The sequence below is a fragment of the Poromitra crassiceps genome (genome assembly GCF_964638095.1).
Source record: "Poromitra crassiceps genome assembly, chromosome: 17".
NCBI classification, from domain to species: Eukaryota; Metazoa; Chordata; class Actinopteri; order Beryciformes; family Melamphaidae; genus Poromitra; species Poromitra crassiceps.
In genome coordinates this window covers 9,184,802-9,204,128 of record NC_139635.1, presented here as the reverse complement: position 1 = coordinate 9,204,128, position 19,327 = coordinate 9,184,802, and the positions used below count along the sequence as shown (strand labels likewise).

The 19,327-nt window shown below is 42.4% G+C and overlaps 1 protein-coding gene across 1 annotated transcript in view; it reads right to left on the bottom strand.

The window, feature by feature from the left end:
- Window positions 1-5,546: 5,546 nt before the first annotated feature.
- LOC310791937 (NLR family CARD domain-containing protein 3-like) overlaps window positions 5,547-19,327 on the bottom strand; it is a 37,286-nt gene continuing 23,505 nt past the window's right edge. The window contains exon 6 of the mRNA XM_083653617.1: window positions 5,547-6,725. Coding sequence (XP_083509743.1) covers window positions 6,190-6,725 — 536 coding nt within the window. The 3' untranslated portion in view covers window positions 5,547-6,189. The remainder of the gene's footprint in view (window positions 6,726-19,327) is intronic.

The window sequence follows — 19,327 nt, the reverse complement described above, 5'->3', positions numbered from 1 at the left end:
ACAGCATGATCTTTTCAATTAAGGACTTAGGCAATTTTACCAGAGGTGGCCAGCATCATGAAGAGATGATTTAGGCAAAAATATCATTTTCCTCAAAAAGTGACATAGGCCATAATTTTAAGAGGGTGACGATATAGAAGTTTTGTGAATACTTGTAAGCCTGTCTCTAATTCGGCATACACATACTCCAATAAGAAGCACACATTCCAAATATATTGAAATGTTTCGCCGCTGATTCACACAGTCCTCACCCCACAAAACACACAGTGGAGGGCGGTACGTAGCAGCACAGCGAACAACTTCCAAAGGAGATCTTACATTCACAAACACATTCATTACATTCATCTTCTTCGGAGATGATATTTATTGGAGCGTGGTGTCGATTCGTAAGGTTTCTAAATTATGTTCTGGCAGTATTTAATTTTCTGAAGGTGTTGTTGACCTACAGACAGACAGACAAGGTGTCTGTCAGCAAGGCCACATTTAGTTGGCAGATTTCTGAATGGAGTTTGGTGTGGCTGCCTCTCCACATAAGAAAATAGGGCAAGCTAACGTTTAGCTGATCTCTTGGCAGTTTCAACAAAATAGCAACAGGCTTTTGACTGTCGGGGGAGGGGGAAGAAGCTTCGAAGCAAGCTAATATTATGCGGCTAGTTACTACTTGCCTTATATGAACGCTGTCTCCAGTGATGAGTTTCCACCAGGTTACTTGCATCGATATCCACATTGACATTGTCACCCGAGTCTATATTTAAAACATATCATTGATCTTTTTTTTATCATTAGTGAAACCAACAACACAGGAAATAGTTTGAAGTATTTTCGGCTTCTTGTAGGCTACAGTCTTTTGCTATGGCAGGTGTCCCCCTAAATGGGCGTGTGGCCTATGAGCCTACAACAAAATGACTTATTGCCATGTGATGTATAGTGGTGTCAGGATTCACTGTCATTTAAGACAAATAATCAACATATGTACATTGTTTTTTGTCGATTATAACCATTATTGATTTGTTTAATAAACAGATGTCTGTTGAACAGACGTGTCAAGCACATTTGAAGATCGATTTGTTTGTTCAATTGACTTCTCTACTGAGAGAAGAATTAGACTAACTCTGTCGGGGAAACAAGTTCTGTAACTACTAATGTACCTTGTCTCTTTTCCTTTCTTCTTCTTGGCACCATAATTCAAGCAATGTTAAAATTCCAGAGTCCAGACTCTCCTTAATATGGTAAATTCTTAAATTTTTTAACTTGTAAAAAAAAAAAGTTTCATGGTAACATTTCTGGTGATGAACTTGCAATCTACTGTATGTTTCTCACATGAAAATCATATCCTGAAATAAATAAAAGCCAATGGAAAGAGCTTATTTGGTTACATGACTGTTATTTTCATGGGCTACTTAAATCATATTGAGACTTAAGGAAATGAGGTCTGGTCAGATAAACAAGAAATTAAAATTACATTACATTGAACTCTTTCCCCTCCATTGATAAGATTTTTCATCATTTTTGAGACAACGCTTCCCCACCAACGACGACTTTTTCCGGCAATCTGTCTTTTCACTGTTATATGATAGATGCTTCTCACAAATTGTGAAATAGTCCAGCAGTACCCGGGTTAAAAACAGAGCAACGGTGAAGCTCCGCCAAAACCCGGAAGGAGAGGAAAGCCACACATCTCCCATAGGATCGCATAGGAAAAGCTCGCTGCTCAAAGAGCTATGGTGAGAAAACCACCATTCAAGTGCTGATAAAGAAAAATGTATAAGACACGCACAGGGGAGAGAAAGACGTGTACCTTCTCGTCTTACTGGGAATATGGAAAATAGGCGAATCTCCCAAAATATTGGCATGTTTAAGTGAAACATTTTAAAATAAAGTTCCAAAACCTAAATGGCATGTGGCAAATCAAACAATGCTATTTAGAAATGTTCTAAAACTTCCCGAGTCCTTTGTAAAAGAGAACATTGTTAGCTGTGATCTTTTCCATGTGATTCTAAAAGGGGAGAGAACGGAGATCAAACTAGATTATTTTAACTGAAACATTAGAAATGAGAAAACAAAGTAAAGTCAGATTCTGCTTCTCAGTGTGAATGGATCCACAGTTTGTCAGTGTTTACATTGATCCAGTTTCTGCTGCACCATCTGTTCTGTAATGTATGCAGGGATTTAAATGCACCTAATTACATTCACTTCATTCATAGTTAGTTAGTTAGTTTATTGACAACCATAGAAATATTCATATACAACTATTAAAATAATCATATAAAATACGAAGAATAAAAACAATGGGTCCAATCACATAACAGATACATAAAACTAAGATGTTTGTTTCATGTTCCAAGATAGCTAAGCATTTACTCAACATAGATAGCATTTTCTTGTCCATATTTTGAAATAATACCCGTAGGTCAGTAGACTGACAATCAAAACTGTCCCGGATATCCTGGGTCTGGGGGCACAAGAGAAGGTGTTGTTCGTCCTGGATTCCAGTGCCACACCAGCACACACGCTGTTCTCGAGGTGTGCGGCTCCACCTTCCCAGTTCGACGCGCAACCGGTGGGATGACAGGCGGAATCTTGAGAAGGTTTGTCTCAAACTATCCTCGATGGTGTGTTGGCTGTTCATATAGAGTGGGTGGACAGATAACTCAGGGTTAAGTTTACAGTAAGTCCTGAACTTGGATCCTTCATTTGACCGCACTCTTTCCATCTGCTCCTCTCTATCAGTTCTGATGTGGTCTAGTACATTCATGACCTGCTCCAGGTGTGAGTTCATGACACGGTTCTCCTGTTTGGTTCATTCCAGTGCAAATCCTAGGAGGTCACCGGCCACTCCCTGCCGTGTACTCATCTTATGCAGGAATTTGGCCTGTTTGTCTCTTATCAGGGCTTGCACTGACGGAAGCCCTGCTTCTAGAAGGCAGGTCAGGTTTGGTGTGGTAGTCCTTACTCCGAGCATGATTTTGACTCCTGTCATATTGTAAAGGGTCTCTACATACATACATTTACAGTTACATTAACAGGATTGTCCTTCAGTCTTTCCATCTTCACTAATGTTTCTTCTTTGGTAACACTGTGCTGACTTTGACTGCTGAATTTGACTTTTTGATTCCACATCTGGCATCTGCTCTAAACATGAAAACACTTTGTTGTGTTTTAGGAGGGAAATGGTCTCAGTTCAGGGGCGTAGTGGAGGCTAAACACAGTTAAACACAGTTTACTCACCTCTTTCAAATGAGGCAGAGTTTACTCACCTATTTTCAGATCAACTGTATAACTCAATGAGGGGAAACAAGGTGGATAAACTACTGACCTTGGATAGTTTACCCACCTCTGTATTTACCACTACACACCTGTCTCAGTTAGAATGTCATTTTCACATTTTCTCCAGCAGCTTTGATACACTTCCTGGAATTAATATAGAAGAAATACTTTATTGATTATTGGAATTAAAAACTTTATTGATCTTTACAAACATTCACTTTGGCTTCACATCACATGCTGCTAAAAGACTCTGGTTCAATCTTTCTATGCATATAGTCACTTCATCAACACAATCAATTTGTGAAACCAGCATGTCAGCACTGTGGAGGAAAACAATGTACATTTGTGGTTCACTTTTCTTAACAAAGTTACAAAGTGTCAGGAACAAAATCAACATATTAACAACTATTCCGCCATAGTAAGGACGTTTTGGTTAGGGATGCACGATATATCGGCAATCATATCGGTATCGGCCGATGTTAGTCATTTTTTAACATATCGGTCATATCGGTATCGGTCAGATGTTGCAATGTTAATATCGGTTATCATTATCAGCCAAATTCTTCACATTGATATGAAATAATGCAGTAAATCTATGATTTATGGGCTTTTCCAAAGGCTTTGCAAAAAAAGAAATGCATAACTTTTTCAAATTCAGTGTCAACATGTGTTTTTCAGTATGTACAAAATGTGATGATCATAAAAATGTGGTTTTATACAGATCATATCGACATCGGTAAATATCGGTTATCGGCCATAACAGCAATGTTAATATCGGTTATCGGCATCGGCCAAAATTTTCATATCGGTGCATCCCTAGTTTTGGTGGCTCCATTAAGGCCCATGCAGTGAAGAGAAACAGCAGAAATATTACAACCACAATACAAACAGCCAGAGATGGAAAAGTACACATTCTTTACTTAAGTAGAAGTACAGTTACTTGTGTAAAAAAGAAAAAATGGTAAAAGTAGAAGTCCTGATTTAACTTGTTTACTCACGTTTAAAAAAAGGAGAGTACAGGCTCTGAAATGTACTCAAAGTATAAAAGTAAAACGTATTTCTAGTGGCTGTTTCTATACAAAGCTATCTCTAATTTGAAGACTATTAAACTTAAAAGATCCCCTCCAAACACATTTTAAGATGTAGGCCTATATTTTAAAAAAAACTTTACTTTGATTAATAATTTGTGTCTGATATGGTTTGTCCACTAAAAAGTTCAATAGGCGATCATTTAAATCCTTAAAATAACATCTACTTTGTCTCCCTCATTACATTGCATCATTGATGCGATGTGACATGTTCCATGTTTAGCCTGTCACCTTACAATACATTATTTTTCACTTTGGCACTTAATATAATTCAATTATATTATTAATAAACGTAAAATGTGTTTTATTTTGAAAGTTATAACAGGAAGTGGTGTTGTTCACGATGTTTAGCTTGACCATGAACGTACTGCGCCTCCTCCATTTTGGCCCCTAAGGAGACTGGTGAACCTGTCTGTGTCTATGGTAAAAACAGCATCCAGTAAAACATCCCGCCTACAAAGTGCAGTACAGAGCTTATTTTTCAACTGTACATTCTCCTTCCCGGTCAAAATGCATTGTGCTGCTGCTGCTGCTGCTACTACTGTTGTTGTTTTAAGGGCCAAGATGGCGGCGATGCTGCAATGTTGGGCGCGACCGCAGCGCCTCTAGCGGCTGTTTCCAAAATTGCATAACACATGCAGCTGCACACACTCTTTCCTTCCACCCTCTTTGGCTTGATACAGAAGAGGAACGCACGCGGATGTTTCTGTCACTAGCGGGAAAGCTGAGAGAGCGCGAGACAAAGTGAGTGAGACAAACTGTTACATGTTTTTGTCTGTTGTGCTTTAAAACTGAAGTCACGAGGCTGCTTTGAAAATATAACGAGTAGAAAGTAGATATTTGTGTTCAAATGTAGGGAGGAAAAGTACAAAGCTGTCAGAAAAATAAATACTCAGTAAAGTACAGACACCTTTTCAGTTTTCATAAACAATGATCAAATACAATTTAATAGTAAATATTTCAACCTTAAACATCCACACCCACACACACACACACACACACACACACACACACACACACACAGACAGACAGTGACACACACACACACACACACACACACACACACACACACACACACAGACAGACAGACATACACACACACAGACAGACACATAGACAGACACACAGACACAGACACACACACACACACACACACACACACACACACACACACACACACACACACACACACACACACACACAGTGTCCCTGAATATACAATCTTCTGCTGACAGTGAATGTTGGTTAAAGTGTATTTACAGTAAGTGAAACACACACGCCCACATTAAGGTGTGTGTGTGTGTCAGAGACACGCCCACATTAAGGTGTGTGTGTGTGTGTCAGAGACACGCCCACATTAAGGTGTGTGTGTGTGTCAGAGACACGCCCACATTAAGGTGTGTGTGTGTCAGACACGCCCACATTAAGGTGTGTGTGTGTGTGTCAGAGACACGCCCACATTAAGGTGTGTGTGTGTCAGAGACACGCCCACATTAAGGTGTGTGTGTGTGTGTCAGAGACGCTCACAAGTCTTTGTTTTACTCTAAGTCAAGTCTCAAGTCTCTTATGGACGAGTGTTCTTCTATCATCTGCTGGATGTCATCTGGTCACACGCACAGTCGCACACACACACACACACACGCAAGCACAGTCGCACATGCGCATGCACAGTCGCACACACACACACACACACGTGCACGCACACACACGCACGCACAGTCACACACACACACACACACACACACACACGCATGATAAGAGGACTGTGTGTGTGATGCTGTACAGAATGAAGCATCATGTCAGCAGCTGTGTTTGGTCACAGTGTGTTTCTCTCTCACTCTATCTGACACAGAGACACTGAGGAGGTACGAGACTGTAACCTAAACCCAGGGTATAGAGGTTCAGTGAATGAAGTTTGGAAAGTGTACAGGTGAGTCAGTGTGTCAGAGGAAACTGTGTAGAAGGACAGAGAGCCAGCAGGCCAGTCGAGAAACACTGCGACTCTGTTAGAGTCAGAGGAGGAGAGAGGTATGAATGTCTCTCTGTTATTGTGCCGGGCAGAGTAATGATCATCAGAGCAGAACAGACTCCAGGACTTTTCATTAAATCCAAGCACACATTCTTTACCGTCTCCTCTCCTGCTGATTCCTCTGTAAGTCACTCCTATAAAAACCTCTCCTTTCCTCTCCAGCTCCCAGTAACAGCGACCAGTCAAACCATCTCTACACAGCAGCTGAGACCAGTAGTCAAATCTCTCTGGGTGATCAGGATATGGCTGCTCCTCCCACGCACACGTCACCTTTCTGTTGTCTTCAGACAGGAGGAGGCGTCTGTGTGCTGTGTTTGGATCCAGTGTGAGTTCACAGGCATCTGGTGAGACAACAAGACTCAATACAGCAGCAGCTTCTCATCTAATACACCTGCTGTGTTTATTATTTTATTAATTACTTCACTGTTAACACGTTAATTGCCAAGAACGAGTTGAGTCGTCAAACACAATCCAGCTGTTCACTGCCAACGACGAGTTGAGTCGTCAAAAAAATGATTTTTTTTTTTTTGACCGTGGGATGTGCATCTAACCCTTTTACATCTCTTATATAATTATTGGAGCCACCAAACGTTTACAACCCATTCCACCGACCCACTAAGTGGCAACAGTGCTCTCCTGACTAGAGGAAGGCAAGCATTTTTTTAACTTGTCACGCCATTCTCACCCCAGCCATTCTCATGAAAATGGATGGGGGAAAACGCTTTCGTTTTCGTGCTGATTGCTGGCGATGCGGGATTGCAAATTTACATAATAGATTACAGGTGGAACACACTTTGAAACACGCAGCATAAATATGACCAGAATCGCAAAAGCTTCTCTCAACCAAAACTCCAAGAAGCGAGCGAGTCCATCCCGACTTCCTCAAACAGCGGCCGCGCAGCCACAGGCACAGGACAGCAGCAAAGCACTGAGACTGGTGACAAGCTTGTGACGGCCGCTGCAGCCAAGAAGAACGCCCACGGAGGGAGGAGTTGAAGCAACTCTCCCTCTCGCTCTCTCCCTCTCTCTCTCTCTCTCTCTCGCTCTCTCTCTCTCCCTCCCTCCCTCTCTCTCTCTCTCTCTCTCTCTCCCTCTCCCCCTCTCACTAGGATTAAACCTAGTGCGTCTCCCTCCCGAGAGGGAGGGAGAGAGAGAGAGAGGGAGGGAGAGCGAGAGGGAGGGAGAGAGAGAGAGAGAGAGAGAGAGAGGGAGGGAGAGCGAGAGGAAGGGAGAGAGAGAGAGAGAGAGAGAGAGCGAGAGGGGGAGGGAGAGAGAGAGAGAGAGAGCCAAAAATGAATGGTTAAAGTGACTGTTCTATCGAATTTCACAAAAAGCCGTTTATCTCTGAATATTTTTTCTGACGCTAAAACCATGCTGTATTCAACTGCTAATGCTTACATAACTACTAACTCTACAAACTAACTCTTTTAGACAGAGAAAGTACACATTCTATTAGTACTTTTGAGATATTGTATGTTCACAAACTCCAAGCAGAAAAGAATCCTCGGCTCTTGTAAAATGAGCCACAATCCTCAAAAAACGGCTTGGCAGAAGCTACCTACAGCAAGAAAAAAACGGCTGGCAGTCAATGTGTTAATTATTCAACAGTTTAATTTTGGTTAATACTTTATATTCATTTATTGATTTAAATGACAAGACAACAAACCTCTGATGTGTCTTACATGAGCAATGAGCATGAACATGATGAAAAGAGACGAATGACAACAGGGATTAAACACACACGCGTGCACACACACACACACACACACACACACACACACACAGGCATACACATCCATACATAGACACACCCTGCACGCGTGTGTGCACACACACACACACACACACACACACACACACAGACACACACAAACACAGGCATACACATGCATACATAGACACACACACACACACACCCTGCACGCGTGTGTGCACACACACACACACACACACACACACACACACACACACAGACAGCCATACACATCCATACATAGACACACACACACACACACACACACACCCTGCACGCGTGTGCACACACACACACACACACACAGACACACACACACAGACAGCCATACACATCCATCCATACATAGACACACACACACACACACCCTGCACACGTGTGCACACACACACACACACACAGACACACACACACACTGCACAGACACAAGCGTAGACATTTTCCATTCCCTCCCCACCTCATCACTCTCTCACATTCCCCCTGCTCTCCTCCCTTCTCCTGCTCTCTCCTCTGCTCTATCCTATATTTCTATATTTTCTATATTTCTCTATCAATTGTTCAATGTGTTATCATTATTCTGTAATTTGCTACTGTTGTGTCAGCTAGAATTAGCTAGACATATTCTCTGTGAAGCCCTCTGAGACATGCTTGTGAATTAGGGCTATACAAATAAACTTGACTTAACTTGACTTGACATAATATAATACAAAATAGAAATATGTAACAGCAGCAACACTTTGTCTTAATGATTGAGGAGCATCTAAAGTGAAACTCTGTCTGTAAAGCAGAATAATGTGATGAAATCATCATGTAGTAAACTGAGCTAAAGCATCAATATGACAGCTTCATGTGTCTTCATGAGCTGAAAGTCAGGTGCACTGAAATGAAACAAGTGGACTTGGTCAGAAGAACTTGTGATGAGAAGAAGACATGTTTCTGCTCTGTTTGCTCAAAGACTTTCAACACAACACAACAACTCAGCTACTTTGGTTGCCAGATTGTCTGCCTGTCTGTGTGTCTGTCTGCCTGTCTGCCTGCCTGTCTGCCTGCCTGCCTGTGCCTGCCTGTCTGTCTGTGTGTTTGTCTGCCTGTCTGTGTGTCTGTCTGTCTGTCTCTCTGTCTGTCTGTCTGCCTGCCTGCCTGTGCCTGCCTGCCTGTCTGCCTGCCTGTCTGTCTGTGTGTTTGTCTGCCTGTCTGTGTGTCTGTCTGTCTGTCTGCCTGCCTGCCTGTGCCTGCCTGCCTGTCTGCCTGTCTGTCTGTCTGTGTGTTTGTCTGCCTGTCTGTGTGTCTGTCTGTCTGTCTCTCTGTCTGTCTGTCTGCCTGCCTGCCTGTGCCTGCCTGCCTGTCTGACTGTCTGCCTGTCTGTCTGCCTGTCTGTCTGCCTGCTTGTCTGCCTGCCTGCTTGTCTGTCTGCATGTCTGTCTGTCTGTCTGTCTGTCTGTCTGCCCGCTTGTCTACCTGCCTGCTTGTCTGTCTGCCTGTCTGTCTGCCTGTTTGTCTGTCTGTCTGCCTGTGTAGAAAAGGCCCCAAAGTTGGAGTGTAAAATATGATTGCCAGGTGGTTTATATGTATGTAGGCTATGTCTGATTATGTGTCTGTTATTGCTGTTATTTGATAGGCTGAGCCGACCCACGTGACGGGCTTTGATCTTTGTTAATTAGCATCATGAGTCACACAGACATTACAGTAGTGTGAGCGTCCGTCAGCAGCACAGTCAATTTAGATGTCAGTCATCTCAAAGTTGTGCAGTCATTTCCTCAGTATTTTCATCACAAGTCAAGTTGTGTGTGCATGAAAAGTGCAGGCTACTTGCCCGTGGTGTTGCATTATCCTTGTGTTGATGCTGTTATACGTGGTTAATATGAGGGAAAGTAGGAGTTTTGGTGCTCGTCATCGGACCACCGGTCAGCGCTAATAATGACAGCCGGTTCATGCAGCTAATTAATTATCCTGTCCTCTCACAGCCCCCGACGCAGCACGTCGGTTAAATATGTCATGTCGAGTCCTGAACATGTTCTTATGTTATATTATTCATTACCTGTTGTTGGTATTGTGTGAAAGGATATTTATGATGGAGCAAGCCTCCCGAAGTGTTTATTAGGCTAATGCCTGCGTTTATATCGTGGTTAAGCTAAGATAGTTAACTGCAACAGGAAGTGTGGATTTTCACAATAAAAGCCTCACCAGTAAAACGTGAGTTATAAAAGCTAATTATGTTTGTAGAAACCTGTTAATAGGTGAATGGCGTTTATTTCTGGCTCTGTAATAGTAAAGGGAGTATAATTGTAGCCATTTGACTTCATCCTGTTGCAATTAATGTTTATAGATTGGTAATGGTATATTTCTGCAGATGGGGATATTAATGGGATTTATTTATGTTTGGTATCACTCATTGTATTTTTGTTATTCTTTCTGTATAGGAAAACCACAACTATCCACACCTGTTCACAACTATTCCAAACTCACAACCTGTATGTGTTGCTGCACAGTGCCATTAAAGAAAGACAGAAACACCATCCTCTCTCAGCTTTTTATTCCTCATACCTGGAGGCTTTAAGTGGTGTCCTGGCCGACACACCGGCGTGAACTTGGTGACAAACCCCTAACTAGCACCTAGTCCATTGTTCTCTCCACTACAGCCTGTCTGTCTGTCTGTCTGTCTGTCTGTCTGTCTGTCTGTCTGTCTGTCTGCCTGCCTGTCTGTCTGTCTGTCTGTCTGCCTGCCTGCCTGTCTGTCTGTCTGTCTGTCTGTCTGTCTGTCTGTCTGTCTGCCTGCCTGCCTGTCTGTCTGTCTGTCTGTCTGTCTGTCTGTCTGTCTGTCTGTCTGTCTGTCTGTCTGTCTGCCTGCCTGCCTGTCTGTCTGTCTGCCTGTCTGTCTGTCTGTCTGTCTGTCTGTCTGTCTGCCTGTCTGTCTGTCTGTCTGTCTGTCTGTCTGTCTGTCTCTCTGTCTGTCTGTCTGTCTGTCTGTCTGTCTGCCTGCCTGTCTGTCTGCCTGTCTGTCTGCCTGTCTGTCTGTCTGTCTGCCTGCCTGTCTGTCTGTCTGTCTGTCTGCCTGTTTGTCTGTCTATCTGCCTGTCTGTCTGTCTGTCTGTCTGTCTGTCTGTCTGTCTGTCTGTCTGCCTGCCTGCCTGTCTGTCTGTCTGTCTGTCTGTCTGTCTGCCTGTCTGTCTGTCTGTCTGTCTGTCTGCCTGTCTGTCTGCCTGTCTGTCTGCCTGTCTGTCTGTCTGTCTGTCTGCCTGCCTGTCTGTCTGTCTGTCTGCCTGTTTGTCTGTCTATCTGCCTGTCTGTCTGTCTGTCTGTCTGTCTGTCTGCCTGCCTGCCTGTCTGTCTGCCTGTCTGTCTGTCTATCTGCCTGTCTGCCTGTCTGTCTGTCTATCTATCTGTCTGTCTGCCTGTCTGTCTGCCCAATCCCAAATCTTTTCTTAACCCTCAATCTTAACCCTTAAACTCAACCCTCAATCTTAGTAGCCCTCAAAACTAAGTGTTAAGGGCTATTTTGCGACTTTCAAATGGGACATCCCTACAAATGTAAGTATTTCCTTGTTAATATCGATGTAGAAATGACGATAACCATTGTATTATCTTAGTTTAAATGTAATTTTATGGATTTCCGTTTTGGAGCCTAACACAATTGTTGTTGCTAACTATCGATAGTCAGTAGCCGTGCTGGTGCGGTCAAGCCATATTATTATTATTATTATATTATATTATAACATTGCTAACGTTGTTACGAAATGCCATAATTATCGGTGGTAATGTCGTTGTTGAGTTGTTTTATCAAGATACAGCCTACGTGTAATGTTTGCACCAACATTTTTGTAAGATGACGGGGCTTGTGTTATCTCCCAGGCTTTTTATCTAACAATAGTTACAGCAGCTGTGACTATCGTTAGATAAAAAGCCTGGGAGATAACTGCAAACTATTATCACATGAACACGGTAGTCAGTAGTTACAACATCCAGCACAGCCGCTATGGCAGAGTTAACGCGGTCACCAGTTAAACCGAAACATGTTAGTGGCACTGCTGGATATTGTAACTACTGAGTACCGTGTTCATGTTCTTACTTTGCAGTTATCTCCCAGGCTTTTTGTCGGTGCAAACATTACACGTAGGCTGTATCTTGATAAAACAACTCAACAACGACATTACCACTGAGAATTATGGCATTTCATAACGTTAGCAATGTTATAATATAATCATAATAATATGGCTTGACCGCACCAGCACGGCTACTGACTATCGATAGTTAGCAACAACAATTGTTGTTAGGTTCCAAAACGGAAATCCATAAAATGACATTAAACTAAGATAATACAATGGTTATCGTCATTTTTACATTAACAAGGAAATACTTACATTTGTAGGGCTTCTTTTTTTCCTCCTTTCGCCGCCATCTTCCATCTGAATGGATCTAGCTGATGACACACAAGGGATTCTGGGATTGCACTCACCGCCAAGGGTGGTCCTGGAAAATCTTAAAACTGGGCCATACAGCCCTTAAACTCCACCCTTAACTTAACACTCTGAGAATCGGGACAGCACTAGCACTGCGCGGGAGCGTGGATTTTTGAGACTGAGGGTTAAGATTGAGGGTTAAGATGGGAATTGGGATTCACCCTGTCTGTCTGCCTGGCTGTCTGTCTGGCAGCGCCTTTTCTGCCTTAGGAAGCTGGCCAAATTTCAGGTTGATAAAACTCTGATGAAAATGTTCTATAGTGCTTTTGTGGAGTCTGTCATTTCATTTTCCATAATCTGCTGGTATGGTAATCTTTGTGCAAAAGACAAGAACTCCCTGGGGAGAATAGTGAAGGTGGCTTCAAAAATAGCCGGAACCCAGTTCAGAAGCCTGGACCAGATCTGTAATAATCAGGTGCTGAAAAAAGCTGTGTCCATCCGATCAGATGATGCCCACCCTCTGGGGTTTGAATATGAGCTGCTTCCTTCCGGGCTCCGCCTTCGTGCCCCCATAGTTAAAAAGAACAGATACAGAAATTCCTTTGTGCCTGTCTCTATCAGAGCGTTGAACGCTGCTGGGGTACAAATGTAATGTCCCCTCATCTGCCGTTGCTGGTATTTTGTTATTTATTTTATTGACCGTATTTATCCTTTTATTCTTTTATTCTTTTATCTTTATTTATTCTTAGGGGTACAGTACAGTATATCTGTATTATATACTTTGTCTGCCCTTTGGTCTGGACCGAGGTTTTTTCTTTTGTGCTTTAATACAATGATACATTGTAGCTCTTTCTTGTGATATAAATGTGCTGCTGAGAGTGAACTGCACTTTGCTACTATGCACTTTATATCTCTACTGTGCACTTTAGATCGTTGCTACTGTTGTCATTTGCACTTTAACTATTGTGTTGCACTTTAAACTGCTGCTCTAGACTGTTTTTACAATGTTTTTTTGTCTTATTTGTTTTTATGTATGTACTTTGTACTACGCTTTTTGCAATCCAATTTGCCCTTTTGGGACACTTAATAAATCTTGAATCTTGAATCTTGTCTGTCATGTTTTGTGTCACGAAAGTCGAAGGCCCCGGCCGACTGATACCACCCCCCCCCCCACCCACACACACACACACACACACACACACACACACACACACACACACACACACACACACACACACACACACACACACACACACACACACACACACACACACACACACACACACACACACACACACAGACTTGGCATGTGACACCACCTACTGGCAAACACAAAAAGCAGTTTATCTCGAGAACAGTTTATCCGATTTTCCCCTTTCATTTCAAGAATAAAGTCGAAATGTTGAGATCAAACTTGAAATTTCATGAATAAAGTTGAAATACTGTAACGAGAATGAAGACGAAATGCTGAGAATAAAGTAAAAATGTCAAGAACAAAAAGTCAACTCCATCAAAACAAGTTAGGAGAGCGACCGCCTTACAGGAAGCTGCCTGACAGTGTCAGTCAGTGGTATCCTTGGAATGTGAACGTGAGTTTCTGAAGTGTTGCAACTGTATTCGTAGCTGTAAGCTGCTGTATCATATCAATAACGTAAAGACCATCAATGCAACCATGCGCGATTGTACGTTGGTGCACTGGCTGCACGTGCAACCCCTAGTGGCCAGATTATTTTTTTGACCAGCAGCCAGCAGAGCAGGAAAAACTTAACTGCGTGGTGAAAGTGAAAGTCAAAAAGTGCGCTGCTGGTCAAAGAGGTTTTCTAATGTTTACCAAGTGGATTCAATTGATATTTTGTTGATCCAGTTGCTGGGGTTTTTTGTTCTAAGTTGCTGTGCGTCCAAGAAACAAGTGAGTGTTTAATGTTTGTTGTTGTTTGTGTGGAATTACGTTTGTATTGTGTTCTACATGCGGTGGATTCGTCCTCCATGTGGCTCCTTGTTGATGCTGGGTTGCAGTGTCCGTTCGCTGTTCACTGGTAGTGCCTTGATTTGACAGTTATTGATGTTTCTTTGTATTGTGCCAGTGCCAGTTGTTTTAGCTGTATGTGATTGACTGTGCTGGGAAAATGTGTTTGTTGGGCTTATTGGGGAGAGGGATTATATAATTGATATGTGCTGGAAATATTCTCATCTGATGCCATGATGCCTTATTGTTTACTTATTATTTACACATTGATGTTTATTTGTAGATTGATGTTGAGTTGAATGAGTAATGTATATTTGGTTTACTGTATACATTTAGGGCATTTTGCTCTCAGAGTGCCCCAGATTAATGCATTTTATTAAAAAATTTACAAAATGTCTTTATCCAGGGGGGGCACAGTCCCCCCTGGAGACCCCCCTACCGGAGTAATATTGACCTCTGGGTGGTGCAACCCCTGTTGGGTAGGTCTAGAATCGCCTGTGAATGCAACCATTGATGGCAATGCCTATGGCTTCAGTTTATCATACCCAACCATACGCCAGAGCGCATTGGGACCTTTGCAGTGACAACGCCTGTCTCAGATGCCACACCCGCCTGTCCTCCACATGTCAGGATCAATCAACTTGATCAATTGTCTTACTGCAGGGGTTCCCAAACTTAAGAATACCACGGCCCACTTTGAAATCTGAAAATCTTCCAGGGCTCATCCAACCCTTTAATCACAACTCTGATCAGCACACGCTACTAAGATGATGTATTTCCCTATAGCCTGTTTTTTATATTATATGTTTTTTTTGCCCAGGTGGGGTATCTCGTCGTAAGGGCCTTTCTGGTTGTGTGGAGTTTGCATGTTCTCCCCGTGCTCCCCCAGGGGGTTCCTCCGTATATAACCCCCCCACAAAAAACATGCAGAAGATCAGATCGTCATCGTCATCCGACCAGTGACGACAACATCCGAAGTTGGTCCCCGGGCGCTGTACGAGAAAGCGACCACTGCTCCTGGCCTGCCCCCCGGAGGAAAGGACATGCCTGGATGGGTTAAATGCAGAGGACACTTTTCACCGGCCACCACATGAGTGTGTTGTGGCCGCATGCATGTGTCGCAAATTAATGATTGGATGTGCCAGAATTTTCTCCAACTTAATAAAGACAAAACAGAGATAATTGTCTTCGGCAAAAAAGAAGATAGGCTCAAAGTTACTGCTCACCTCGAATCCCTATCTTTGAAGCCAAAGGACCAGGTAAAAAATCTTGGCATTATTATTGACTCTGATCTAAATTTCAACTCCCACATCAAGCTTATAAGAAAATCTGCCTTCTATCATCTAAAAAATATAGCAAGGATTAGAGGCTATATGTCCAAACAAGATCTTGAAAAACTAATTCATGCTTTCATTTCTAGCAGGCTAGACTACTGCAACAGTCTTTTCAATGGTCTTCCCAAAAAAGCTATTAAACAACTACAGCTCATTCAGAATGCGGCTGCTAGAGTTCTAACAAGAACCAAGAAAGCTGAACACATTACACCAGTTCTCAAATCCCTGCATTGGCTGCCAGTAAATCTTAGAATAGACTTTAAAATTCTGCTAATAGTTTACAAATCTCTCAACGGGTCAGGCCCACACTACATCTCTGAAATGCTTCTACACTATGAACCATCCAGATCCCTGAGATCTTCAGGCACTGGTCTACTAATTGTCCCGAGGACCAAATCAAAACATGGTGAAGCCGCGTTCTCCCACTATGCCTCTCATAACTGGAACAAACTCCCTGAACACATTAGATCTGCCCCTACTCTGCCTATTTTTAAATCCAAGCTAAAGACCTTTATGTTTACTCTTGCCTTTAACTGCTACTAAACTACTGCCTCTCTCCAGCCCGGCAGAATAAACCTGTATTCGGCCTGTAATTTTTAATTTTTTTTCCTGTACATTTCCAACAAATGGACTGTACATGTAATAATAATACTTAAGAATGCCTTGTAACTTATTTAAAACAGAAATAATGTTTCATGTTTGTTAATTTGAGTATATATTCTAACTAAAACTGTCGGCTGTGTTTTTTATATATGCATTGTTTTGCTGCTTGTTTTTTCAATTTTTTTTTTGTAAAGCACCTTGAATTGCCTTTGCGTATGAAAGGTGCTATATAAATAAATTTGACTTGACTTGACTTGACTTGGTGTTCGTGTGACAATAAAAGACGGGGCTTGTCCCGTTACGAGAGTTTAGAGTTTTTTTTTATTTCATTAACAGAGCATGTGAACATGGGCATACGGCAAATTAATAATCCATTAACACATTCACTGCCAGCCATTTTTTTTTTACTGTAGGTAGGTTCTGCCAGAGGGTTTTTTTGAGGATTCTGGCTCATCTTTCAAGACCCGAGGATTCTTTTCTGCTAAGATTTTGTGAACACACAATATCTCAAAATAACTAATAGAATGTGTGCTTTCTCTGTCTAAAAGAGTTAGTTTGTAGAGTTAGTAGTTATGTAAGCATTAGCAGTTGAATACAGCATGGTTTCAGCGTCAGAAAAATTATTCAGAGATAAACGGCTTTTTGTGAAATTCGATAGAACAGTCACTTTAACCATTCATTTTTGGCATCAGTAAGACCTAAACAATAGTTTTGAACAGTAATTTCCTCCATAACAGCAGGAAACTCCCCTCTGCTTCCAACTCCTCCCTCCGTGGGCGTTCTTCTTGGCTGCAGCGGCCTGTCACAAGCTTGTCACCAGTCTCACTGCTTTGCTGCTGCTGTGCGGCTGTGCCTGTCTGCGCGGCCGCTCTTTGAGGAAGTCTGGTTGGACTCGCTCGCTTCTTGGAGTTTTGGTTGAGAGCTTTGATGAAGCTTTTGCGATTCTGGTCATATTTATGCTGCGTGTTTCAAAGTGTGTTCCATCCGTGATCTATTATGCAAATTTGCAATCCCGCACTGCCAGCAATCAGCGCAAAAACGAAAGCGTTTTCGCCAATCCATTTTCATGAGAATGGCTTCGTCACACTGCTTTTTGCTTGCCTTCCTCCTTCCTTGTCACCACTTAGTGGGTCGGTGGAATGGGTTGTACACGTTGTACACGTCCAATACTTATATAAGAGATGTAAAAGGGTTAGATGCACATCCCACGGTCAAAAAAAAAAAATTGATTTTTTTTTTGACGTGTTAACACGTCATTGGCAGTCAACAGCTGGATTCTGAAAACGTGTTAACACGTCATTGGCAGTGAACGTGTTAATTAATAATAAAAAAATCTGCAAAATACCCAAAAGCCAGATTGCCCATTTTCTCCCCCTTACTCATCAGAAATATTTGCGTGCACAGGGGTTAAAGTGGGATTTGACAGGGGATTTTGAAAAGAAAATGCACACGCATTTCACTTCCTACTCTCCAAACAATGCACTGCAATTTTCTTTGCTTTTAACTACATTGAATTCAAATTAGCCTGACGTGGTTTGAAAGCTCGCAGGCTGGGGTGCATCACCCAAATCACATTAGTAATGTTGCTGTTACAATGTTGCAATGCATTACTGTAGCTCAAATGCTAACCGTTTAATGTATGTGGATGGAGTATGCTAACGCCATTAACGCCAAGTTCCAGGATGTATAGTGAAATAAAAACACTGATTTGGGTGGTCTAACCTAGTTTGTTAGTATGGATGGGTATCGTTTGGATTTTATCGATACCAGTTCCGGTATCGGTACTGGTTATCGATACCAATACTTATCGATACTCTTATCGACACTAATCTCCATAATTTGGTGCAAAAAAATAAAGACATGGCATGAAAAGATGCGATAGCCATCCCTATTTGTTAGTGTATTATTCAACCGTTCTAGTCAAGTACAGTCCATTTGTTAGATTGTATTTGTCCAAAAACGAGAAAAAAAAAGAAAAAAAACAGTGGGCCACGTCCCACAGTTTGGGAATCACTGTCTTACTGTAATCTTGTGATACAACACAGCCTCTCTGTATTGCACGGCACACCCTTGCATCTGTACATTTCCAGCTATTTCAGTTTGCAAGAATGCGGCCACCTCCTCCAAGTTTCTCCTTCTGAACAGCACAATCGTTTCAAAGTCCTAGACTACTTTAACACGCTGTGTTTATGCGCTAAAAGAGAGGATTTCCTAAAACCGATTCTGAAGTACAATTTCACTAATTCATCTGTGTGCAATACAGAGAGGCTATGTTGTATCACAAATAGGCTACAGTAAGACAATTGATCAAGTTGATTGATCCTGACATGTGGAGGACAGGCGGGTGCGGCGTCTGAGACAGGCATTGACGCTGCAAAGGTCCCAATGCGCTCTGGCATATGGTTGGGTACGATAAACTGAAGCCATATGGCATTGCCATCAATGGTTGCATTGATGGTATTAACGTTATTGATATGTTACAGCAGCTTACAGCTACGAATACAGTTGCAACAATTCAGAAACTCACGTTCACATTCCAAGGATACCACTGACTGACACGGTCAGGCAGCTTCCTGTAAGGCGGTCGCTCTCCTAACTTGTTTTGATGGAGTTGACTTTTTTGTTATTGACATAAAGGGCCCTATCTTCGCAACAGCGGTAATTTTGCGTTAGCGCCCGTTTTGCGCTGGAATAGCACCGCACAAAGCCCTAATTGTGGGCGTGTCGGCCCGTTGCGCTTCACGTCATCTCGGCGCAAACCTCCATAGGCGTGTTTATGCCCATAACAGGATTCACAAGGTGAGATCACTCCCCTTAAAAGCCACAGCGTCATCGCCATCACGTCTGTGACAAGCTCTTCTTTCTTGCTGAGAGCAAGCAGAGAAACAGA